The sequence below is a fragment of the Rhincodon typus genome, chromosome 17, assembly GCF_021869965.1.
Source record: "Rhincodon typus isolate 14 chromosome 17, sRhiTyp1.1, whole genome shotgun sequence".
NCBI lineage: Eukaryota > Metazoa > Chordata > Chondrichthyes > Orectolobiformes > Rhincodontidae > Rhincodon > Rhincodon typus.
In genome coordinates this window covers 16239074-16265323 of record NC_063348.1, presented here as the reverse complement: position 1 = coordinate 16265323, position 26250 = coordinate 16239074, and the positions used below count along the sequence as shown (strand labels likewise).

The 26250-nt window shown below is 41.2% G+C and overlaps 1 protein-coding gene across 1 annotated transcript in view; it reads right to left on the bottom strand.

The window, feature by feature from the left end:
- Nucleotides 1-11574: 11574 nt before the first annotated feature.
- The window catches only part of LOC109910660 (anoctamin-9), a 145068-nt gene continuing 130392 nt past the window's right edge, over nucleotides 11575-26250 (bottom strand). Inside the window, exons 23-25 of the mRNA XM_048607263.1 lie at nucleotides 21837-21930; nucleotides 17298-17410; nucleotides 11575-15023 (exon numbers count right to left, since the gene is read on the bottom strand). Coding sequence (XP_048463220.1) covers nucleotides 14957-15023; nucleotides 17298-17410; nucleotides 21837-21930 — 274 coding nt within the window. The 3' untranslated portion in view covers nucleotides 11575-14956. The remainder of the gene's footprint in view (nucleotides 15024-17297; nucleotides 17411-21836; nucleotides 21931-26250) is intronic.

Here is a 26250-nt window from a genome sequence, read left to right as displayed (position 1 = left end):
TTTCTCCCACCTATCCACTCCTCCCACCTCAACACCCACCCCCACCTCCTACCTACCAGCCTTATCCCCGCCTCCTTGACCTGTCCGTCTTCCCTGGACTGACCAAACCCCACCCTAACTCCCCACCTAAACTCACCTTTACTGGCTCCATCCCCGCCTCCTTGACCTGTCTGTCTCCTCTCCACCTATCTGCTCCTTTATCCGTCTTCCATCCGCCTACCCCTCTCTCTCTATTTATTTCAGAATCCCCTTCCCCTCCCCCATTTCTGAAGAAGGGTCCAGACCCAAAACGTCAGCTTTCCTGCTCCTCTGATGCTGCTTGGCCTGCTGTGTTCATCCAGCTCTACACCTTGTTATCTCAGATTCTCCAGCATCGGCAGTTCCTACTATCTCCATCTGAATAAATCTCCTCAGCTCCAGTTCATCTGCAATTTAGATTTCAATTTCTGCTTGTTTAAGCAACTATTTAAACAATGTTTGCCATGCGTGTGGAATACTTGCTTTTCAAAACATGCAGCAATCTTGCAAAACAGTGGTTTTAAACAGTTCTTTCTCATTTCATGCATTGATGTAAAATATCACTAGAATAAATATATACAGTCTTTACACCATCTACATATAAATGCATGGAATATTATCTTGACTTATATTCCAGGGAAAACAGAGCCAGTGAAGAAACTGCAAACACCATAGAGAGCTAGATATCAAATCCAAAGTTAAGGAGCTTAGCAAAGTTATTGGCTTGCTTGCCATTGGCAAAGCTCCCGATGCAGCTTCTGCATCTGCATGATATAATGTTTGACTTTAGAATAGAACAAGAGCAGTCACAGCAATCACAACAACTTTCATTACCTGGCTGAATATCATGGAAGAGTATTTGCCAGTTTTACCTCTGCCAAACATCAGATTTTGGCTGAATGCACCCATGCCAAATTCTTATAGGGTTTCAGAACAGAAATTACACAATTGACTCAATCCTTTCGGTCTGTTAACTGCATGTGAAATGTCATGAATAAAGGAGACAAATATATATATTGTCTTATTCGATCTCACCAAGACACTAAATCATGTGAGCAGAGGGAGTCAATTTCAGTTTCTGAAGAAAATTAACTGCCTGCCAAAGCTGCTCAGTCTGCATTGACAGACATGAAATAGAATAAGAGTAAATGACAAAGTTTCAGTGAAATCACAGAAGACTAAATTTTGTTTTGATAAAGCTGCCAAAATGTTGCCTGAACTGATAGTTGTGAGCTAGTCATAATAGAAACATTCAACAATAGTAGGTCCACTTGACAACTTGCCACCTGTGAAGTTGTCACCATGATCTTACATCGTAAAAAGTGTTGACCAGATCTTCTGTCACAACAAATTTACACTCAGCTGGAGAAGTTTCTCCTTCACAACACACAGGTAATAAGGCAGATCAGATTTCACCAATTGAGCAAGGAACTGAATGACTATTAGTCTCAGAGCTCAACCATTCCCCAACAAATTCCATAGACAGCAGTTAGCACAGAAGAAACACCCGCGGTGTCACAATTTTCTGCAGTATCCCAGGAGTCAATGGATGCCAGATGAAAAGTCAACAATGACTAAAAATGAAAAGACCAGAATACTTTAAACATTATGTGTGTGATATGCTAGTAGAAGAAAAGGAAGTGGAAAAGGAAAAAGAATGAACAGTGCTTTGTTCATGTATGATCATTTTCTTTATGGATTATATATACGGAGTAACAGTGCATGCATTTTTTATATGAAAAGGGGATGGAATAAATATCTTTGTACACTGTGACTTACCATATTCATGTGACATCTGATGTCATCATATGTAACAAAACACTTAGGGCAGTAGCTATTTTACACACGACAAGAAATAATCTCTAATTTTTCTTGGATTCTTAATGTAATTACTGCACTATTGTGTTGTAATACTATACCATTACTAACATAATTCCTAGCCTCAGTACAGATGCTTTGGAGACTTTTTATACACAATTTGAATCTTGCAAATGGCACAATCAGCCTTGTACCTGTTGGTGTAAATGAGGCAAGCCCAGCATGTAAGTTCTTGAACGATATTAAGGAGGAGGTCGTGTTGGGTGTCTTGAAAAACATTATGGTAGATAAGTCCCCAAGCCTGATGGGATCTATCCTAGGATATTGAAGGAGGCAAGGGAGGAGATTGCTAGGGCCTTGACAGAGTCTTTGTATCTTCTTTAGCTATAGATGAAGTCCCAAAGATTGGAGAATAGCCAATGTTGTTCCTTTGTTTAAGAAGGGTAACAGGGATAATGCAGGAAATTGTAGGCCGGTTAGGCTTTTAGCAGTGATAAGGAAATTATTGGAGAATATTCTTAGGGACAGGATTTACTTCCTTTTGGAGAAGAATAGGGATGGACAGCATGGGTAATGCGGGGGAGATCTTGTCTCACAAGCTTGATTGTTTTGTTTTGAGGAAGTTACGAAGGTGAGGATAGTGCATGTTGTCTACATGGGCTTTACTAAAGCATTTGACATTTCACGAAGGCCATCCCTATGCCTCCACTTCTTGCCTTCAAACAGCTGCCTAACCTCAAACAAACCATCATTCGCTGCAAACTACCTAGCTTTCAGGAGAACAGTGACCACATAACTCTGCCACAGCAACCTCTACAGATCATCGACATAGATCCTACCATCACACGTGGAAACACCACCCACCACGTATATAGTATGTACTCATGTGACTCAGCCAACGTCATCTACCTCATATGCTGCAGGAAAGGATGCCCCAAGGCATGGTATATCAGGGAGACCATGTTGACACTAGAACAATGAATGAATGGACATCACACAACAATCGCCAGGCAGGAATGTTCCCTCCCATTTGGGGAACTCTTCAGCGGTCAAGGACATCCAGCCTCCGATCTTTGAGAAAACATCCTTCAAGGCGGCTTTCGAGATATGCAACAATGCAGAAACTGATAGCCAAGTTCCGTACCAATGAGGATGCCCTCAACCATGATCTTGGGTTCATGTCGCACTACACGTAATCCACCATACTGTTCTGTGTAAAATCTTCCTTACTGTTCCGTTTGGACACCACCACCTCGATAACTTGTTATTATCTCTCTACCTTAGTTTGTACAGTTTTGTATTACTTGTTACTTTGGTTATGCGACTCTTATACCTATCATGTTTTAGCAGCTATTTGGTTTGTCTATAGCACCAACCTACTTTTGATTATTTTTAAAATTATCTCTCTGCCTTTATTAATCGAATCATAGGTCATTCCTTCACTTACTATTCAGCTGTTGACACTTTACTCACACCATTTGACATTTTGATCACCTGTAAAGACTTGTTGTTCAGCATGTCAACACTCTACTCACACAGTTTATACTTATCTTTTGGCACTCTTAATTATCTGGAATTATCTTACCATTATTTCTCTGCATATAAATTCTGTGTCTGTGTGCATCCCTCCACTTCACCTGATGAAGGAGCAGTGCTCCGAAAACTTGTGATTTTAAATAAACCTGTTGTATTGTAACCCGGTGTTGTGTGATTTCTGATTTTGTCCGCCTCCACTGGCACCCCCACATCATCTCCATTGGTCGGGGCATTGAGTATAACAGTTGGCAAGTCATGTTACAGCTGTGTAGGATTTTAGTTAGGCTACGTTTGAAATATTGTGTGCAATTCTGGTTGCCACAGGATAGAAAGGACGTGGGGGTTTTGGAGAGGGTGCAAAAGAGGTTTACCAGGATGTTGCCTGGATTGGAGTGTAAAATATAGAATAGAATGTAGAATATAGAATATCTTTTATTGTCATTTGTACTCAAGTACAGAAATACAGGAGTACAGTGAAATGTTTTACAATGTTGCCTGTTATGGCACCAGCTTAGGAACAAATTACCTAGGTACAAAGCTTAGATACGAACAGAGAAATAAAAAAGAAAAATAGTTGCATTACTTTACAGTGATTCATAGTGTAAGTTGGAAATATGACATAGTTTAAAGGATAGACATTACAGTCAGATAAGCAAATTACAAATAAACATTAGATTGCTGTGGCTCAGCGCAGGGGCCTCCACACGTGGTCTGAACACCCGCACCAGACCCAGTCTAACAACTGTCCCTGCTCCGCTCCAAGGCTCTAGCCCGCTCTGTACCGGCACTCAGCTGCTCCAAGGTAAGTTTTCTCCGAGACTCGAATCTCAGCACCAGCCTCTGCTCAGGGACGCGATTCCCTGCACTGACCTCCACTCCAGGACTCAATTCCCTGCACTGACCTCCACTTCGGGACTCGATTCCCCGTGGCCTCCACTCCTGGATTCGCCTCCAGGGTTCACCAGCTCCTCCATTCCCCTCTCAGTAAGTCCAAGTCAGAAGTTGAAAAAAAATGTAGAAAAGGAGGAAAAAAGAGATGAAAAGAAAAAGAACGGATGGAGCATGGAGCTTTGGCTGGGCCGTCTTACTGTCCGCCATCTTCCTATATAAGCTAGATATGTGTATTAGCCATAAGGAGAGGTTAGACAAACTTGGATTGTTTTCATTAGAGTGTTGGAGGCTGAGTGACGACCTGATAGAAGAATATAAAATTGAGAGGCATGGATAATCAGAGTCTTTTTGCCAGGTTGGAAATGTCAAAAACTGGGTTTCAGGTCAGAGTGGAAAAATTTAAAGGAAAACCGAAAGAACTGCGGATGCTGTAAATCAGGAACAAAAACAAAGTTGCTGGAAAAGCTCAGCAGGTCTGGCAGCATTTGTGAAGGAAAAAACAGAGTTAATGTTTCGGATCTGGTGACCCTTCCTCAGAACATGAGGACCCTGTTCTGATAGCTGCTTTTTCACTTCCCTAATGCCTGCTTCTTGGCTTTGCGACCATTTCCAAGGCTGACCCTTTTTCAATAGCAGGTTTAAGGGTGCCAAGATGGAGGCCAGGTTACGTATGAATTTTCCATAATAATTCACTAACCAAAGGAAAGACCTAATCTCCGGTACAGACATGGGAGCTGACGTATAACCCTGTTTTGTTGACTCAGTAACCCAAGTAGGTCACTTGGGGTGCCTGGAACACACATTTTTCCCTTCTAAGGCGTATGCTGACTTGGAAGAAACATTTAAGAACTATGTCCAAGTTCTCCAAGTGCTCTTTATTGATCTTCCCGGTTATTAGTATGTCATCCAGATAAATGGCAATCTAGAGTAGCCCTTGTAAAATGTTCTCCATGGTCCGCTGGAAAAGAGTGCAGGTTGATGATACACCAAATAGCAGTATTTTATATTGATATGAACCCTTATGGGAATTAATTGCAGCGTACTTCTGGGACTCCTCATCCAACCACAATTGCAGTTAGGCGTGGCTCATGCCCAGCTTCGTAAACCGTGGCCTCTCCCGCCAACTTTGCGTACAAGTCCTCTATGCAAGGGATTGGGTATTTATCCAGCTGCAAGAAGCAGTTTGCCACTTGCCTAAAATCCCCACAAAGGTGAACTGAGCCATCAGGCTTAACAATCGGTATGACCGATTGCTGCCCACTCTGCAAACTACACTGATTTGATGACTCGTTCACGCTCCAGCCTCCTGATTTCTGCCTCAACTTTTGCCCACAAGGCAAATGACACCAAACAGGCCTTGCACAATTTCGGAATTGCATCCTAGTCAACATGTAAAGTGGCTTTGGCCCTTTTGATAGTCCCAAGATCTTAAAACTTCCTGGGTATTTCACTAGGACTTCATTGACGCAGTCATTTTCCAAACTAAAAATGTTGAGCCAAATTAGGTGAATCTTTCTCAACCGATTCCACCACAATAGACTTGGCCCCGAGCCTTTTACTACCATCAGTATTAACTGCACCAACTGCTTCTCATCGGAGACCAAAACCGAAGTTGTACCCTGAATTTGCAATGGTTCCTCTGTGTATGTTCTCAGTCTGGCTGAGGTCTTGCACAAACCTAAACATTGGAGTCCTGAGCAAATCTTGTTAGAGACAGATTTTGCAACCACAGATACAGCTGCCCAAGTATCGACTTCCATGGGAACTGGGTGACCATTTAACCAAACATTAATTTGAATCAAGATAACAAGGTGTAGAGCTGGATGAACACAGCAGGCCAAGCAGCATCAGAAGAGCAGGAAGGCTGACGTTTCGGGCCTAGACCCTTCTTCAGAAATGGGGGAGGGGAAGGGGGTTCTGAAATAAATAGGGAGAGAGGGGGAGGCGGATAGAAGATGGATAGAGGAGAAGATAGGTGGAGAGGAGACAAACAGGTCAAAGAGGCGGGCATGGAGCCAGTAAAGGTGAGTGTGGGTGGGGAGGTAAGGAGGAGATAGGTTAGTCCAGGGAGGACGGACAGGTCAAGGGGGCGGGATGAGGTTAGTAGGTAGGAGATGGGGGTGGGGCTTGAGGTGGGAGGAGGGGATAGGTGGGAGGAAGGACAGGTTAGGGAGGCGGGGATGAGCTGGGCTGGTTTTGGGATGCGGTAGGGGGAGGGGAGATTTTGAAGCTTGTGAAGTGCACATTGATACCATTAGGCTGCAGGGTTCCCAAGCGGAATAGGAGTTGCTGTTCCTGCAACCTTCGGGTAGCATCGTTGTGGCACTGCAGGAGGCCCAGGATGGACATGTCGTCTGAGGAATGGGAGGGGGAGTTGAAATGGTTCGCGACTGGGAGGTGCAGTTGTTTAGTGCGAACCGAGCGTAGGTGTTCTGCAAAGCGGTCCCCAAGCCTCCGCTTGGTTTCCCCGATGTAGAGGAGGCCACAACAAGAACAGCGGATACAGTATACCACATTAGTAGATGTGCAGGTGAACATCTGCTTGATGTGGAAAGTCTTCTTGGGGCCTGGGATGGGGGTGAGAGGGGAGGTGTAGGGGCAGGTGTAGCACTTCCTGCGGTTGCAGGGAAAAGTGCCGGGTGTGGTGGGGCTGGAGGGGAGTGTGGAGCGGACAAGGGAGTCCCGGAGAGAGTGGTCCCTCCGGAAAGCAGATAAGGGTGGGGAGAGAAAAATGTCTTTGGTGGTGGGGTTGGATTGCAGATGGCGGAAGTGTCGGAGGATGATGTGTTGGATCCGGAGGTTGGTGGGGTGGTACGTGAGGACGAGGGGGATTCTGTTTTGGTTGTTATTGCAGGGAGGGGGTGAGAGGGATGAGTTGCAGGAAATGCGGGAGATACAGTCGAGGGCGTTCTCGACCACTGAGCGGGGGAAGTTGCAGTCCTTGAAAAACAAGGACATTTGAGATGTACGGGAGTGGAATGCCTCATCCTGGGAGCAGATGCTGCGGAGGCGAAGGAATTGGGAATAGGGGATGGCATTTTTGCAGGAAGGTGGGTGGGAGGAGGTGTATTCTAGGTACCTGTGGGAATTGGTGGGCTTGAAATGGATATCGGTTTCTAGGTGGTTGCCAGAGATGGAGACAGAGAGGTCCAGGAAGGAGAGAGAGGTATTAGAGATGGTCCAGGTGAACTTAAGATTGGGGTGGAAGATGTTGGTGAAGTGGATGAACTGTTTGAGCTCCTCGTGGGAGCACGAGGCAGCGCCGATACAGTCATCAATGTAATGGAGGAAGAGGTGGGGTTTAGGGCCAGTGTAGGTAAGAGGGATTGTTCCACGTAACCTACAAAGAGGCAGGCATAGCTTGGGTCCATCCGGGTACCCATGGCCACCCCTTTTGTCTGTAGGAAGTGGGAGGAATTGAAAGAAAAGTTGTTGAGGGTGAGGACGAGTTCGGCTAAGCGGATGAGGGTGTCAGTGGAGGGGGTCAGGTCGGGCCTGCGGGACAGGAAGAAGCGGAGGGCCTTTAGGCCATCTGTATGGGGAATGCAGGTGTATAGGGACTGGACGTCCATGGTAAAGATGTGGTGTTCCGGACTGGGGAATTGGAAGTTCTGGAGGAGGTGGAGGGTGTGGGTGGTGTCACGGACATAGGTAGGGAGTTCCTGGACCAAGGGGGAGAAAATGGAGTCGAGATAGGTGGAGATAAGTTCGGTGGGGCAGGAGCAGGCGGAGACAATGGGTCGACCTGGGCAGTCAGGTTTGTGGATTTTGGGAAGGAGATAGAAGCGGGCAGTGCGGATTTGGGGAATGATGAGGTTGGAGGCTGTGGGTGGAAGGTCACCTGAGGTGATGAGGTTGTGGATTGTTTGGGAGATGATGGTTTGGTGGTCGGGGGTGGGGTCATGATCAAGGGGGCAGTAGGAGGAGGTGTTGGAGAGTTGGCGCCTGGCCTCGAATTTGGATGTCACTAAGCAATTTAACTGTTCCAATCCACATGTAGAGGGACTTCCCAGGGTGTGCACTCTCCTGGGAACTGGCCTACAGTTTTCGTACTCAAGCAGACCTTGTAGGACTCCTTTGCTGCTTCGAGTCCGCATATCGGCAGCAACTACATTGGCTTGCCGGCCCAGATCCTGAAGAACTATTTAGCCACTTGGCCAAGACTCAGCTTTGTTTTATTGTGGGCTGGCCTAGGATCCCTCTGCTCAGGACATGCCCTCCGTGAGGCTCTGCAATTGCCCACACTCAAGTGGTGTTTCCCAAACTCAGTTGAAGAGGTAAGGGAGTCCACTTAAACTGGGATGTCCTGTAGTTCCCATGCTCCACTTGCCCCATTTTCTAATGACAAGACCAGCTGCAGTGCCTGTTTGAAGTCCAGTTGAGCTTCAACTAGTAGGCGCTTCTGCATGGTGACGTCATTAATCCCACATACCAAATGGTCTCTCAGCATCTCATTCAGGGTTGATCAAAAATCACATGCCTCTGCCAGTCATTGTAACCTAATCAAAAATCCCAATGTAAATTCCCCCCAGTTCTCTAAACTGCCGAATAAAACCAATAGCGTCTCAGAATTAGAGGAGGTTTGGGGTCATATTATTCCTTAACCAGCTCCGTCGACTCTTGGAAGGTGTTAGTGCCTGGTGCCTCCAGGAAAGTTAAGCCCGTCATAACTGAAAATGCTGTGGGTCCACACACAGTCAGAAAGATAACTCATTGCTTTTCACATGCCCCAATGTAATTTGCCTGGAAAAAATATTGCATATTCTTTCCACATACTGGCCCCAGTCTTCAGAAGCAGGATCAAATGAGTCAAGCTTCCCAAGTAAAGGCATGATGCCATAAATGCTTACCCCAACTCCCAGATGAATGCAGCAAGCAAATGTTCTTCAGGCACGTCCTGTTTTCTCTTATCCCCACTGAAATAACTGCACAAAGGCTGGTTCCTGTAGCCAAGTCACCCTTTATTTACTAGTGCATAGTACACTGGCTGTGGCCAGCCAGCTCAGAGTCAGTCATCAGCTGAGGAGATTTTAATCTCCTGGTTGTATTGGTCAGCCAAGGCTTTCTTGCTTGGCCCAGGTTAACGACGCCAATCAAGAACTTCGTAGTCGATGAGTTCCACCTGGTTCCAATCTCTACATCTACTTTTCATGTTATGTTTTGAACATTATGTAAGCAATGTGCAAACAGTTTGACTTACTTGCACCATATTTCCCTGTTTGACAATTCATTCCATCAGCAATCACTCCTGTTCAACCAAAGTATCTGAAAGTCAACCACCGCACCGTTTGAAACAAGTACTTCCTTCTGTACCTGGAACATTTTGACCAGGCTTAGTACTTAGAAGCATGCCTATCATTCCCTTTCAGTTGCTCAGAGGGCTATAATTCAGCTATTGTAATCATGTTCCTATTATAGGACAATTGGATGTGCTGCAGTATTCCAAGCTAGGCAGTGCTTAAATAAGATGATTATCAGGGTATGTGAAATACTACTTAATGCAAAAGTTTCCAGCTGATGTAGTAACTATTTATAAGCATTTTATTTCACGCATCTAATCAACTTGTCATTATAAGACCATAAGACATAGGAGCAGAAATTAGGCCATTCGGCCCATCGAGTCTGCTCCACCATTCAATCATGGCTGATAAATTCCTTAACCCCACTCTCCCCCTTTCTTTCCACAACCCTTGAACCTCTTGATAATCAAGAACCTATCTATCTCCGTCTTAAATATACTCAGTTTGAACATGTTTCAGCCAGCTGGGAAATTTAAATTAATTAATAAATCTGTAGTAATATGACAGTATTGAGAAACTGCCAGATAGTCATAAAATCCAATCTGGTTTACTGGTGTCCTTTAGGGAAGTCAATCTGCCATTCTTAGACGATCTGGCCTACAGACCCGAAGTAATGTTAGTTGATCCTTAACTGCCTCTGAAATGGCCTAGCAACTCAATTAATTCAAGGACAAGTAGGGATGGACAACCAAAACACTGCTTTTCTAAAAAAGCATCCCAAGAACAGAGTTTTAGAAAATAGTACAACATTTAAGGGACTCCACATAGGAGAAACTCAAGCTGAACAAAAGTAGCAAATATAGGCGTAATAAATATATGCATTATAGAAAAGGTAAGTTTTAAGGACATACTTATGAAAATAAAATGGACTAGCAAGGTGGAAGAAGAGTCTAAGAAACGTTTTCCAAATGTGATCTATAGTCACAATGCAGCATGAATAGTGTAAGTGAGATTCACAAAAAGTCATATTTATAGAGATCGTATTTCATAATCTAAAAGAAGGGACTTTAAAGATAAGAAATTGGGAAATGTTGGTATTCAGAGCGACATAGATGACATTGTAGTTGAATCACAGAAAATTAGCATGCAGGTACATCTGGTACTTAGGAGATCAAATGATATGTTAACTTTTATTGCAAATCGGTTGTTGTGCAAGAGTAAAGTTTTATTGCAGTTACGTAGGACCACACATGGGGAACTATACAGTTTTGTTTCTTTACCCAAGAAAAGGTAAACTCACCTCCGACATAATGTGACAGAGTTTACTACATTCACTGTGCAGGAGTTGTCCATACTGGCTCACTGTACTGCAATCTATCAGTGCCATTCCTCCATTCTTTCCCAATACCCCCTACAAGTTTATTTCACTGAAGTGTCCATCCAATTTCCTTTTTAAATCAATAATCTGCTTCACTTTGAACACCCTTATAGGCAGTGAGTTCCACTTTTACTTGCTGCATAAAAAAAGTCCTTCATCCACTCTCCCTGTCCAAAACCTTACCATCTTGCCTTTGTACCATCAGCTAATGGGAACAGTTTTTTTCTTTGTGTACCATATCTAAACCTGTTATAATATTGTATACCTCTATCAAATCTCCTCTGAATCTCATTTTGCTCCAGAAAGGATAACACCAGCTTTTCCAACCTACTATTTTCATTAAAATTCCTCATTCCTGAAACCTTTCTGGTAAAGCTCAACTGCATCCTCTCACGGATCTTCACATCCTTCGTAACATAGTGTGACCAGAGCTAGATACAATTTTCTAGATATTCAACAAGGTACACTGTGTGTAGATTGAATTTCAGGAGGAGACCACGAAGGATGTCAGTGTAGTTGTTTATGTATGGCAAGACAAATATGAATGAGTCTGGAGATGTAAGTAGGCAATTTCAGCATATTGTAAGATGTGGGACTTGAAGCATATGTCAGGACTAAACAATATCACGACCCTGGGAAGGGTGATATCAGGGTAAAGGAAAATACTGAGAACCTGAAGCAAATGTGAAGTTGCAATGTCATTTTTATTATACAAGTATCTTAAGCATCAATTATAACTGTCTGCATTTTTTTAAAAAACTCAGCAAGTGTACAATAGAGTTTAAAGTCTTTGCCAGAAGTTGAAGGCGACATTCTGAGGGTATTTTTCAAGTTTATACATCCAATGGGAAACCTTGTACAGCAACAGTGCATCCTGAAAAGTTCAGATGCAATTAACAGTCAAAGAAATTGTGCTTGATTTTCTACTATGAATACATGATAGGTATCTGCCACCAATGAGGTGTTGGAAAATAATTCTTCCCTTCACCCCCCACCCCCACCCCTGTTGCATACCGGCAAGCAGTGTAGCATGGTTGAGATTTAAGATTTTTTTTTCATTTATTTCTTCAAGTGATGTAGGCATTGCTGAAGAGGCCAGTATTTATTACTCATCTATAATTGCCTTTGAAAAGACGGTAGAGACCCATGTTCTCGAACTGCTGCAGTTCAGGTCCTGAAGGCATATCTGCAGTGCTGTTAGGGAGGAAGTTCCAGGATTTCAATCCAGGTACAGTTGAAGAATGGCAATACAGCCCCAAATCAGGATGCTACATGGCTTGAAGGGGAACGTGCAGGTTGTGATATTTCCATGTATCAGTCACCTTTATCCTACTTGGTTTGGAAAGTTTGTTGAAAGCATCTTGCTAAGTTGCTGCAATGCCATCTTGTAGGTTGGTGCACACTTCTTCCAATGCACATCAGTGGTAGAGGAAGAGAATGCTGAACATGATAGATGGATACCAGTCCAGCTGCTTTGTTCTGTGTAGTTTTGCGCATCTCGAGTGTTGTGGGAGCTGCATCCACCTTGGCAGGTGGACAGCATTCCACGACAATCCTGACTCATGCTCTGTAGATAGTGGAGAGGCTCTGGGAGTCAGAAAGTGAGCTACCCATCTCAGAATTCCTAATCTATGACTTTCCCTTATGATTACACTATTAATACAACTGGTACAGTTCAGTTTCTGGTCAACAGTAACCCCGTTGGCTTTTTAGAATTGGGGATTTAGCAATGGTAACACTATTTGGGGATGTTTAGACATTTTGTTTTTGGAGATGGTCATTACCTGGCAGTTGTACAATATGAATGTTATTTGCCACTTACCAACCCAAGACTGGATATTGTCAAGGTCTTACTACATATGGATATGGACTGCTTCAGTATTGAATGAGTCACAAATAGTACTTTGCATTGTACAAATCATTGAGCATCCCACATCTGAATTCATGATTCAGAGAAGACTGCACAAGATAATCAAAATATAGTTGGGAGGAAGATTCACAACATTGAATATAAGAACAGTACTGAGTTGTTCAGCCCCTCAAGATTATTTAACTGTTCAATTCGATCACACTTGATCTTTAAAAACTCAACTTCATTTATCATAGTTCCATTTTATGTGATACATTTAATGCTTAAGGTCAGTGTAGCATGTCCTCTCTGTTTTGTTTTCCTCTCTGATCGTCTTTTTTCCTCCTCAAAACCCAGCAAGCAATCTGAAATTATTACTGAATTTTACAGGAAAAGAACAGGCCACAGTCCTAAGACATTTATGTCAAACATGAGCCTCCTTCCATCTTCATCTATTAAAACACATATCAAGACATCCTTCTTCCTCCCACACTGTTCATCTTTCTGTATTTACTCCTATTTCAATGTTGCAAATCTGATCAATGGTTTCGTATCTCAGCAATGAATATTAAAGGTACCATGAAATGGTTGTTGCTGAGAAGGAAGTCATTTTGCCATCATATCAGTGCCAACTCTGCAAGAGCAACTTGCTAGTCTCACTCCTTCAGCTTTACCTTATAGCCCTGGAAATTTGTTCTCTTTCACATAATTATCCAATTCTCTTTTTGGAAGTCACATATAGATATGGTTCCACCACACCCTTAAGCAGTGCATTCCAGATTCTAATCATGCACTACATAAAAATGTTTTCCTTGCATCTCCATGGTATTTTTTGCCACTCATCTTAGATTAGTAGCCTCTGCCTTTTAACCATTCACCTAGGAACAGTTTCTCAATATCTACTCTGTTCAGATTCCTCATGATTTTAAATATCCCTCTCAAATCACCTCTCAATTTTCTCATCTCTAAGGAAAACAACCCCATGTATCCATGTAACTGAAGTTCCTCATTGCTGGAACTATTCTTGCAAGTCTTTTCAGCACCATCTCTAATGGCTTCATATCCTTCCTTCCTAAAATGCCATACCCTGAATTAGATACAGTGTTCCAAGTGAAGTTGAACAAATCTTTTATAAAATTTCAGTGTAATTTTGTTGCTTTTACAAGCCAAGACTCTATAAAGTGTTCATCTAACCTTTTTCTCCTCCAGTGTGGTGACCAATATATATATTCACAGTTGTTAAACGTAAAGTCCTATATTTTAATGGAATCCCATTCAATGGTTCCATGTATTTTTTTTTACTGCGGGGACCTCTGAGGTCCATACGTGGCACTGGCTTCCAGAGATGGAAGCAACATAGAAGGAACATTGGTCCAATTAATAACCAGAGCTTTTTTTCTATTGAATTCCAATCAGCATCAACACATCTGAATTTCCAATTTGACATTTGGTCAAGACTGTGAATGAAAATAAAATAACTTTAAAATACAAGATTGTCTAATCTTGCCTACCATCTGGGGAAAATGAACCCAACTATTTGCTTGCAAATAAAAAAAATTATATATCATACATATACTTTTGGATAGAACATGAATGGGAAAGACCTCTTTGAAAGTACTTTTCCAAAAATAAAGTCAGCTTCACTCCTAGGTTGAGTGGAAAAAGTAACCTTCTGTTTGATTTACTTGACATAGATCCCCTAGAGGTTTATATCCCAAAGGAAAAAAAGAATCATCCAAACTATGAAGCTCATTGTTATGAGATTCTCCTGGTTAGGGACGGAAGACATTAAGAATTTCCAGTTTGACGCAAAGCATCCAGATACATTTTTAAAATATTCCAATACAATACAATCACCTAGGATTGTCGTTCGTGAATAATTAAATTGGAAATTGGAGCATCAAAGTCTGCCCTTCTGAGATATTGCTAATATCAATCTGGGACACATTTTGTCAATAAACATGACCAAGAAGCAATATAACAAATGATTAGATTGATTTGCATGAAATGTTTAAAAATCTCTTGCTTTTTAGCAGCAGTTCAATTTCAATGAAAATATAAACATCCTTTAAGTGCAAAATTCGTTGAATAATCAGTGATTTTCTGTTCCTTCAAACATCTTCTCTTCAAATAACTGCCATAATCCAAGTAATATATTTAGTAACATATTATCAAGGCAGTTCTCAGTCAACCAAAACATCTCAGTGGCAGAATATTTCTAAAGCTTCAAACATCTGTTGATCGATTTTTCCATTCATTAGTATTTGAGTAACCAGGTATTTCTGTTGACATCCTGAAAAAAAACATTTTAGACAATTTGCATTTTTTATGATGAGCCCTTTAAAATTTTCAAATAAATGCCAGTTACATTTTAGTTACAGAGTACAATCATCATGTCAAGAATGTGGTTACACTGACCAAACTCCAGTGTCCCCTGAGGTTGTCATTACATAAACTACTACTGCATGAGCCACTACTTACACCTTCCCTGACTGAATGGACTTTTTCATATATATTCATTTATGGCATGTGAGAATTTCTGGCTGGGCCAGCATTTATTGCCTATCAGGGAGGAGGTGATATAATGGTAATGTTACTGGACTATTAAGACAGAGCCCCAGGTTAACATCAGGGAACATGGATTTGAATCCCCCCCATGACAAATGGTAAAATTTTATTTAGGACTGAGGTGAGGAGAAATTTCTTGAACCAAAGTATGGTGAGCTCTTTAGGTCTAGTTTTTTAGAGCTAAAGGGATCAAAGGGATAGGGAGGAAGTGGGAACGAGATACTGAGTTGGATGATTAGCCATGATCATATAGAATGGCAGAGCAGGCTGAATGCCCTACACCTGCTTCTACATTTTAACCTGAGCTGCTCGACATAGTGAGTTGGTCCTGGTATTATATCTTCTCCACTACCCTTCACGGGTCAGCATGATTTGCCATTATGAATGATTAATATAATGTTACAGCGTGAATAAAATAAAAATACTGCAAATAGTTCAAAGTAATGCACACCAAAAGCCCTGAGCAGATGATTTTTGCTGTTGGCTTGAACTGCTGTAGTACATTTCCTGTAGGTAGACAATGTTGTTAGAGAGTGAATTGAAGATTTTGATCCTGCTACACTGAAGGAACAGTGGTATATTTCCATTTCAGGATGCGAATGAACTTGCAGCTGTTGGCATTCTCATGTATCTCCTGCCCTTGTCCTTTTAGATGGTAGTGGGTTTAGAGGATGCTGTCCAAGGACTGTGGTGAATTTTTGAAGTACATCTTGTAGATCGTACACACTGCTGCTACTAAGCATCAGTGGTGGAGGGAGTTAATGCTTTTTTGGATGTGGTGCCAATCAGGAGGACTGCTTTGCACTCAGGCTTCTCGAATGTAGTTAGAGCTATACTCATCCAGACAAATGGGGAGTATTATCACACTTCTGACTTGTTCTATGTAGATGGTAGACGGGCTATGGGGAGTAAGGAGGTGAGTTAGTCCCTGCAGGATTTCTAGCACTTGACCTATTCTTGTAGATCCTTATTTATATGGCTTAGTCCAGTTAAATTTCTTGTCAATGGTATCCCTAGGATGGTGACAGTGGATTTTTCATTGTTGATAATGTCACTGAATGTTAAGGGGTGATGGTTAGATTCTCTATTATTGGAGATACTCATTGCTTGTCATTTGTGTAGCGAGACAGTTACCATCATATGAAAGGTTCGATAGATTTGAACCTATACTAGGTTTCAAGAATGAGGGTCAATCTTTTTGAAATATATGCCATCCTGAGAAGAATGAACAGAGTGGATCCTAAGAGGAAATTTAGCCCTTGTTGGCACAGCCTAGAAATAGGGCACAAATACAAAGGTCCTGCTTAAACTGTATTATACAAACTATAATAGTCAGTTCATGCAGCTTTTAGGTTACCGTTATTTGTCCCTTTCCACTGTTGTTTCTTATACAGTATTTTTCTAATAATGTACAGGTGTTTATATCATCCTTACTAAGTGTCACTTAAGGATAAAGACAACCACAAATGTGATGGTAGCAGTTCAAGATCTTTGAAGTAAAGTGGTTCTACTGAGTGGAATTCAGATTTTATAGTTGGTGCTCAAAATACTTTGTGACTTGTAGACAGCAGAATGAAGCCAACAGCAAAAATCATCTGCTCAGGTGTTTTACTGTGCATTACTTTGAACTATTTGCAGTATTTTTATTTTATTCACGCTGTAACATTACATTAATCATTCACAATGGCAAATCATGCTGATCCGTGAAGGGTAGTGGGGAAGATATAACACCAAGACCAATGTTACAATGCACCAAAAACTGCGATTACCCCTCAGTCATATTGTACTGCATGTACATCATTATTATCTTCTATCATACTAACACATACCAACCCTGTTGGTTCAGTCAATTGTTTACATTGCATCAACTCTGGTATCACATGTAGATATGTGCACACAGTTAAATTACATGCTATAAAGAACTTAGATATACCAGTACAGTCATTTATATGTGTACTTGGGTTCATAGGTGTTTAAGATCAGCATAACACAAACTCACTTCAGTTCCTTCTGTAGTCGCATAAACGTTTTCTTTAGGTAGTTGTTTCTCACTGAAACTGGTGTGTCAGGCACAAACCAAGCTACAAAGTACTTGATGCAAATAACAACATTCTGAAACAGAAATGAATCAGTTGTTTGATACAGCACTTGTACAGCAATCTATCCCACTTCAATAATTTTATAATATCCAATAATCAAACTCTCAAAATATATTTAGCTCGTGCAAAGCAATGATATTTGTCTCAGTTGTCGTAATGCCATGTCAGGTGAATTCTAACCACATCTTTATATAATCCTGGTCAGTAAAAAAGTGATAATATTTTAGCTTGAGTCTGCTTAAAACCGAAAAGACCTGCTATTAGAATCTTCCGAGCCAAAAGTTAAATTTTAATGTCATACACAGATGGGCTGCCACCTAATGGACTACTGCCTATTCCTCATTGATTGCTGTCTAAAGTGGTTTCCATTTCCTTATTAGTGCATGTCTTTCAATGAGTCACACTCAGATATTGCTTCTGATTAAATTTCTGATTAGGCTATTTCAGAATCCTTCATTGCATTTCTGGTAACGATGGGCTAAACGTGTCAACCTCATTCTCTTTTCCCTCATCCCTTCTATTTATATTTTGAAAATTGTATCCAATAACTGAATTTCCAAGTAACCTTTCTTTCATAGACTCCTTCTGTTCCTGTCTAATTGTATGGGCCTAAGATCTAATCATAGCACTATTAGGAAACAATCGAGGATGTTTATCCTGCAACATCCCAGTTTCTTTGAATTTTACTGGTTATTCCACCATCCTGAGTGAGGGCAATGTTTTTGAATCAGCCAGGTCATTCCTCTAAATAAAAGTCGATTCCTATCAGAATTTGTTTCAGAACTCCAACTGCAACTTCTCCGTTTACTAGATGTCATGATTTACAGGGATAATGTGCTGGAAAACAATTCCTGCCATTCCCAGATCTGTCACAAAAGTTAAAGATTTTGAGATATGTATACAAAATTTCCCAATTTACTTGACTTTCAAACCTAGGTTGATAGAAAACATGGACCAGGTTTCTGTACTTAGCAAGAATTTCTATTTATCACAGTAATTATACTGCAGCTACAGGTAAACAATTATAAACTATTAACATATAACATTACTAATTAAACTTTAATTCCCTTATAAACCCCAGCTTATAAACACATGTATACACACACACAAACACATACAGAGTTAAAGACAGGGAAAAAAAAAGACACGGATCAAAGGGAAAAACTGGAAAACCAATTCAGTAGTCTTGTCCAGTTATGTGACAAGCAATCACATAGTTGTTGGCAGGCAAAAGGCCTTTGTCATCAATAACTGGTCACTGGTCCATGGACCAACGAACTTCTGTTGACACTCAACTACAGCTATACACAGAATCTCTCTGCTCCAATTCATCTGTAACCGCTTAACTTGCTGTTCATACAAACACGATGTTTGCTATGACTGTCTATGACTTGCTTTCTAAAACATGAAGACATTCCTTCAAAACACTAGTTTTTATCTCATTTCAGTCCACAAATTTAAAATTCACAAAGGTAATAAATCTTAGTCCTCACACTGGGTCAATCGTCAATCCAACACTGTACAATGGGACCAATTTGTAGTCTCCATGTATCCCTCCAATTAATGGTTTTTCATTTGTTAATCCCTCAGGAAGGCAAACTACATCATCAGCCAGCACCAATGATTGACTTGCTCCAGTGTCTCTTAGTATCTTTATTGATTTCTCTCCTCGATTAGAAGCATACTGAAATACCTCTACTTATGAAATAAAATTTTCAAAACCTCCAAAAAGCTGCAAGGTAGGATTTCCTTGACTTTTTTGAGTCATCTCTTTTTTCCTAATAAGTTCGTAGGGAACATACTTTACCTGAACTGCTGCTCATGGTTCAATACCCATTTACCTGATGCACATTTTTGTGAAGATTTCTTACACATTCCTATTACTGCATTACTTTTAAGATCTAGCCTTTCCCCTTTCTTATATAGGTGTCCTTCTGTTTGCTTCCTAAAATTAGCACGTTTTCTATCCCCAGATTTTCTATTCTTCCAATTTCCTTGAGGAATCCCGTATGACCATCTCCTCACATTTAACTGCCTGAGTTTGTTTAGAATTCATTCACAGGATGAGGGCATTACTGGCTAGGCCAGCATATATTGCCCATCCCAATTGCCTAGTGGGCAGTTGAAAGTCAACCACATTGCTGTGGTTCTGGAGTTGCATGTAGGCCAGACCTGGTAAGGATGGCAGTTTCCTTCCCTAAAGGACATTAGTGAACCAGATGGGTTTTTCCGTCAACTGGCAATGGATTCATGGTCATTATTTGACTCCTAATTCCAGGTTCTTATTGAATTCAAATTCTACTATCTGCTGTGGCAAGATTCAAACGCAGGTCCCCAGAATGTTACCTGGGTCTCTGGATTAATCATCCAGTGATAATACCACTAGGCCATGTGAGGAGATAGGATGGGCATCTGCAAAAATGCCTATTTCTCAGATCTTTTATACCTGTTGTTTATTTAAATAAGCTTTAAGGTTTACAAGCATAGTATTTCTGATTTAGTCCATAACCTCTTACATTCTTGAAAAAAATTATAACTTTAGCATTTGAAACCACTTATCCTGCAGGATTTTGCTTTCTCTTGCAAAATCTATGAATATCTGATTATGTTTATTTGCTACAGTACTGAATTTTAATTGATATGTTTCGGGGACAAGCTCATTAAAAAAGCATACTTAATGCCTAACAGTTTCTTAGTCTGCACACAGTTCTTCAGTTATAGCAGTACCTGTCAAAACACTTTATTTTCCCAGCTACTTTTTAAAATGAGGTGAAATATCTTTCAACTCCATCTTCTGTAAATTTAAGCACAAGTTTCTAGTTAAATCAAATTCCCCACTGGAATAATAATTATCCTCTTAGTTACTACCTCTGCTTTCTATCTTTACTCTCGCTTTTCTCTAGCTAAGTCATGTTGTCCGAGCTCCCTACCTCTTTGTAGATCAAGCTTTTTTAATTCCATCTCCCTTTCCGTTGTTCTGTTATCCTTTTCACTTTCTTACCAATGCAAGCTTTATTTGCATTTATCTTTTTCTCTCTTTGTCCCCCCTTGCCATTACTCTTTTCTTTCCTATTCAAGAATTTTCACTTTTTCTCTTTTTCCTTAAGCTCAAATTATCTTTTTGTTTTTAACTGAGCCTCAGTTAATTATAGCTGCCATCTCAATGTAAGGTTTCCCTCCTTTTAATTCTAAATGACGGGTAATTACTTAAAACATCTCATCCTTATGAGATACTGTTTTTCTTTCTATCTTCAACTTACTTGCTAAATCCCTCAGTCACTGTCTTCAAATAACCCACTCGTGTCTTCCATTCTCAGAAAAATCTTAGCAACATTCACAGCTGTTTGCAAGTCCAATCCACGCAATAAATCTCACCACGCCACTCCTGTTTTATGTCCAATGTCCGTGACATGGACATGGATCCCTTCTAAATTAAATTTATTCCAATACTACAAAAGACCCCTCGTTTTGATCCCAGCTGATGGTACCTCTGGTCAAGTCCGATCCCCGTGTGAAATTTGGCTTGGTGGATCTTACTTTTGTTCTTTATTTAGTTGGTTTATATGGTGGCTCATCACCAAGAAATATTTGCATGTGGTTGCAGAAGTTCTTTAGCAACAGGACATAACTTTATTACACAAAAGAAGGAAAACAATAAGTCCAAGTATAAAAATTAGAAAGATCTTAACACAAATATTATAACAAAGTTTCAACTTGTTTCTTGATACAACAGAGAAATCATACTCCTATTTCAACTCATTAAATTTTGACTTAACTGACTCCTTCCGGTTGTTCTTTCTTGAACTGTAAATGCAATTTTATGATTCCTTTCGGAGTCTGAAGACATAAACGTTTCACAGTTCTGATGGCCTAAGCTTTTCAAGTATAACAACCTGAAGATGCCTATCTCTAAAACTCCTGGCTTGGAATCTTCACAAGCTAAAAACACAGCTGTCAAAGTGACTGGTTTCCATCAAACTAAAACCTGCTAGGAGAAAAACTTAAAAGCTTGCTTCTGAACTCAACTCTTGATTCTTTTCACCTAAATGCTAAGTTTTTAAATCTGAAGTCAAAACAAAACTAATGGTTTAATGTGTTTAAGTCGCTTGTCATCAATCCAAAAGCATAAACATCTTATTCCATTCACACTCACACTCCAGGGTTTTCCCAAGGCCTTGCTTGCAGTCACAGGTGTTCTTGATACTGGTACATTTAAGTTATTTAGGGTAGATTTCAGAATGATGTTTTTTCAACAAAAAAGACCTTCACAGCACTAAGACATTCACATACATCTCTTTATAAAACTATCCAAATTCCAAAAGCAATAAATATTATATACACCTTTCATCACACTGTGTAATAAACAGCATATGAATAAATACCATACAATCCAGAATTTGTAATATTTTGTAATTATACGGAGACAAAAGTCTGTTTACCTGAAATAAAACCAGGAAGGCCAAACGTGCAGCAAAAATATGCCAAAACTGGACACTGTACTGATAGTCACCAACAGTTCTGTAATCACGATACCTGCAGAATGGGCACAGAATAAGCAAACACAAAACAAAGCAATTAAAGTGGCAAGTAAATGTCTTGAAAAACATTGTGGCCCAGGAAAACAGCAAGCCAGGAATGCTGGCAATTGCAGAGGTTGCACCAGTAATTAACCTTTACTCATTGTCAGCCAATAGATTAAAGCTTTGAAACTTTGGAAATCTTCAGGTTAACATACTGCAGCCTGTACCTGGGCCTCCCTTGCATTGCACATTCAACATACCTGTCCCGACCCAATGCTGGGTCTCTTTGAGACCCAGCTTGATCTATCCTACTTTGATGGCCATCTAAGAGATTGGCAGAACCTCCAGACAATTGTAGGAATCCACAATTGTCAGAAAAGTAGGCGATGGCCTCGTGGTTATTATCACTAGACTATTAATCCACAAACTCAGGTAATGTTCTGGGGTCCCAGGTTTGAATCCCACCATGGCAGATGATGGCACTTAAATTCAATGAAAAAATATATCTGGAATTAAGAATCTACCGATGACCATGAAACCACTGTTGATTGTCAGAAAAACACATCTGGTTCACCAATGTCCTTTAAGGAAGGAAAACTGCCATCCTCACCTGGACTGGCCTACATGTGACTCCAGACCCACAGCAATGTGGTCGACTCTCAATTGCCCTCCGAAATATCCTAGCAAGCCACTCAGTTGTATCAATCGCTACAAAGTCTCAAAGAAATTAAACCGGATGGTACATATGGCATCGACCTGGGCACTGGAAAAGACAAGGCTTTGTTGACCCTGCAAAGTCCTCCTTGTTAACATCTGGGGGTTAGTACGAAAATTAAGAGAGCTGTATCACAAACTAGTTAAGCAACAGCCTGACATAATCATACTCAAGGAATTGTATCTCACTTACAATGTCCCAGACACCACTATCACCATCCCTGGATATGTTCTGTCCCACCAGCTGGACAGACCCAGCAGAAGCAGTGGCACAGCAGTAAAAAGTCAGGAGGGAGGTGTGCTGGGAGTCCACAACATTGAATCCAGACCCCATGAAGTCTTACGGCTTCAGGTTAAAGATGGGCAAGGAAACCTCCTGTTGGTTACCATGTACTGCCCTCCCTCTGCTAATGAATTGGTACTACTCTATGTTGAACAACACTCGGAGGAAGCACTGAGGGTGGCAAGGGCGCAAAATGTATTCTGGTTGGGGAATTTCAATGTCCACCACCAATAGTAGCTCACAGCAACACTGATCGAGCTGGTTGGGTCTTAAAGGACATAGCTGCTAGACTGGGTCTGCAGCAGGTGGTAAAGGAACCAACAAGAGGGAAAAACATACTTGACCTCATCCTTTCCAATCTGCTGGCTGCAGATGTAAGTGTCCATAACAGTATCAGTAAAAGTGACCAATTCACAGTCCTTCTGGAGATGAAGTCCTGCCTTCACACTGAGAATACGCTCCACCATGCTGTGTGGCACTATCACTGTGCTAAATGGGACAGATTTCAAACAGATCTAGCAACTCAAGACCAGGCATCCACTATTGGCCAGCAGCAGAATTGTACCCTACTACACTGTGCAACCACACGGCCCACCATATCCCCCACTCAAGCATTCACACAAAGTCAGGGGATCAACCCTGGTTCAATGGAGAGTGCAGGAGGGCATGCCAGGAGCAGTATCGGGCATACCTAAAAATGAAGTGTCAGCCTGGTTACGCTACCAAAGAGGACAGCTTGCGTGCCACACGGCATAAGCAACAAGCGATAGACAGAGCTAAGCGATCCCACAACCAACGGATCAGGTCTAAGCTCTGCCGTCTTGCCACATCCAGCTGTGAATAGTGGTGGAAAATTAAACAACTCATTGGGGAAGAGGCTTCACAAATATCCCCAGGGAGGCGACGTCCTCGTGGTATTATCCGTGGACTCTTAATCCAATGACCCAGATAATGTTCTGGGGACCTGGGTTCGAATCCCGCCATGGCAGATGGTTGAATTTGAATTCAATAAATAGCTGGAATTAAGAGTCTAATGATGATTATAAATCCATTGCTGATTGTCAGGGGAAAAACCCATCTGATTCGCTAATGTCCTTTAGGGAAGGAAACTGCCATCCTTACCTGGTCTGGCCTACATGTGACTCCAGACCCACAGCAATGTGATTGACTCTTAATTGCCCTCTGGGCAATTACAGATGGGCAATAAATGCTGCCTAGCCAGCGATGCCCGCATCCCTTACTGAATAAGAAAGATAATCAATAATGGAAGAGCCCAGTTGTGCAAGATGAAAGGCTGAAGCGCTCGCAGCAATCTTCAGCCAGAAGTGCTGAGTGCAATCCATTTTGGCCTCCTCCAGTTGTCCCCAGATACCAGTCTTCAGCCGATTAAATTCACTCCACGTGATATAGAGTCATGGAGTCATATAGCACAGAAACAGATCCTTCCGTCCAATCAGTCCATGCCGAACATAATCCGAAACTAAACTAGTTCCACCTGCCTGCTCCTGGCCCATATCCCTCCAAACCTTTTCTATTCATGTAATTATCCAAATGTCTTTTAAACATTGTAATTGTACCCGCATCCACTACTTCCTCAGGAAGTTGATTCCACACACGAATCACTCTGTGTAAAAAATTTGCCTCTTACGTCTTTTTTAAATCTTTCTCCTCTCACCTCAAAAATGTGTCCCCTAGTCTTGCAATCCTTCATCCTAGGGAAAACACAACGACAGTACCATTAACTCCATCTATACCTCTCATTATTTTAAAAACTTGTTTCAGGTCACCTCTCAAACTCCTATGCTCCAGTGAAAAAAGTCCCAGCCTATCAAGCCTTTCTTCATAACTTAAACCTTCCATACCCAGCAACATCCTGGAAAATCTCTCCTGAACCACTTCCAGCGTGATAATATCCTTCCTATAATTGGGTGACCAGACTGGACACAGTATTCCAGAAGGGGCATCACCAATCCTGTACAACTTCAACATGACTTCCCAACTCCTATACTCAAAAGGATTGAGCAATTAAGGCAAACGTGCCGGATACCTTTTTAACCACCCTGTCTATAAGTGATGCAAATTTTAAAGAATTATGTACCTATTCCCATAGGTCCCTCTGTTCTACCACAGTACCCAAGGCCCTATCATTAATTGTATAAGCCCCCGCCTTGTTTGTTGTACCAAAATAAATACCTGTAATTTATCCAGATTGAACTCCATCTGCCATTTTTTAGCCCATTGACCCATTTGATCAAGATCCTTCAGTAATCTTTCAAAACCTTCTTCACTGTCTACTGTGCCACCAGTTTTGGTGTCATCCGCAAACTTACTAACCAGGCCTTCTATATTCTCATCCAAATGATTTGTGTAAATGACAAACAAACGAGGACCCAGAACCAATCCCTGTGGAGCACCACTGGTCACAGGACTCCAGTCCGAAAAGCAACCCTCCATCATTACTCTCTGTCTCCTGCCATTAAGACAATTATGTATCCAATTGGCAAGCTCATCCTGAATCCCATGTGACCTAACTTTACTAATTAGTCAACCATGCAGAAACATGTCAAAGGCTTTACTAAAATCCTAATAAACAACACCTACTATACCGTCATCATCAATCTTTTTGGTAGCATCCTCAAAAAACTCAATTAAGTTTATGAGACATGATTTTCCTCGCACAAAACCATGCTGACTATCCCTAATCGATTTTTGCCTCTCTACATGTCCATAAATCCTATCCTTTATAATCACCTCCAACAATTTACCCATAACCGAAGTCAGACTCAGGGTCTTTAGCTCCCCAGTTTCTCCTTACAATCTTCGTTAAAGAAAGGTACAACATTAGCCACCCTCCAGACATCAGGCACCTCACCCGTAATTATAGATGATGCAAATATTTCTGCAAGGGGTCTCGTAATTTTCTCCCTTACTTCCTACGATGTTCTGTGACAGATTATATCAGGTCCCGGACATTTATCTACCTTTATATTCTCTAAGATCCCCCAAACTTCCTCTTCTATAATGTGAACTGTTTTTAAAACATCAATGTTTATTTCTCTGCGTTCTCCAGACTCCATTTCTTTCTCCACTGTAAAAACTGATGCGAAATATTCATTTAGTATCTCTCCCATCACCTAGGGTTTAACACAAAAACAACCTCCTTGATCTTTAAGAGGCTCTACCCTCTCTCTGATTACTCTCTTGCTTTTAATATATTTGTAGAATCTCTTTGGATTATCCTTAACTTTATCTGCCAATGCCATCTCATATCCCCTCTTTGCCTTCCTGATTTCTCTCTTAAGAAAGCCCCTACACTCTTATATTGATTAAAAGATT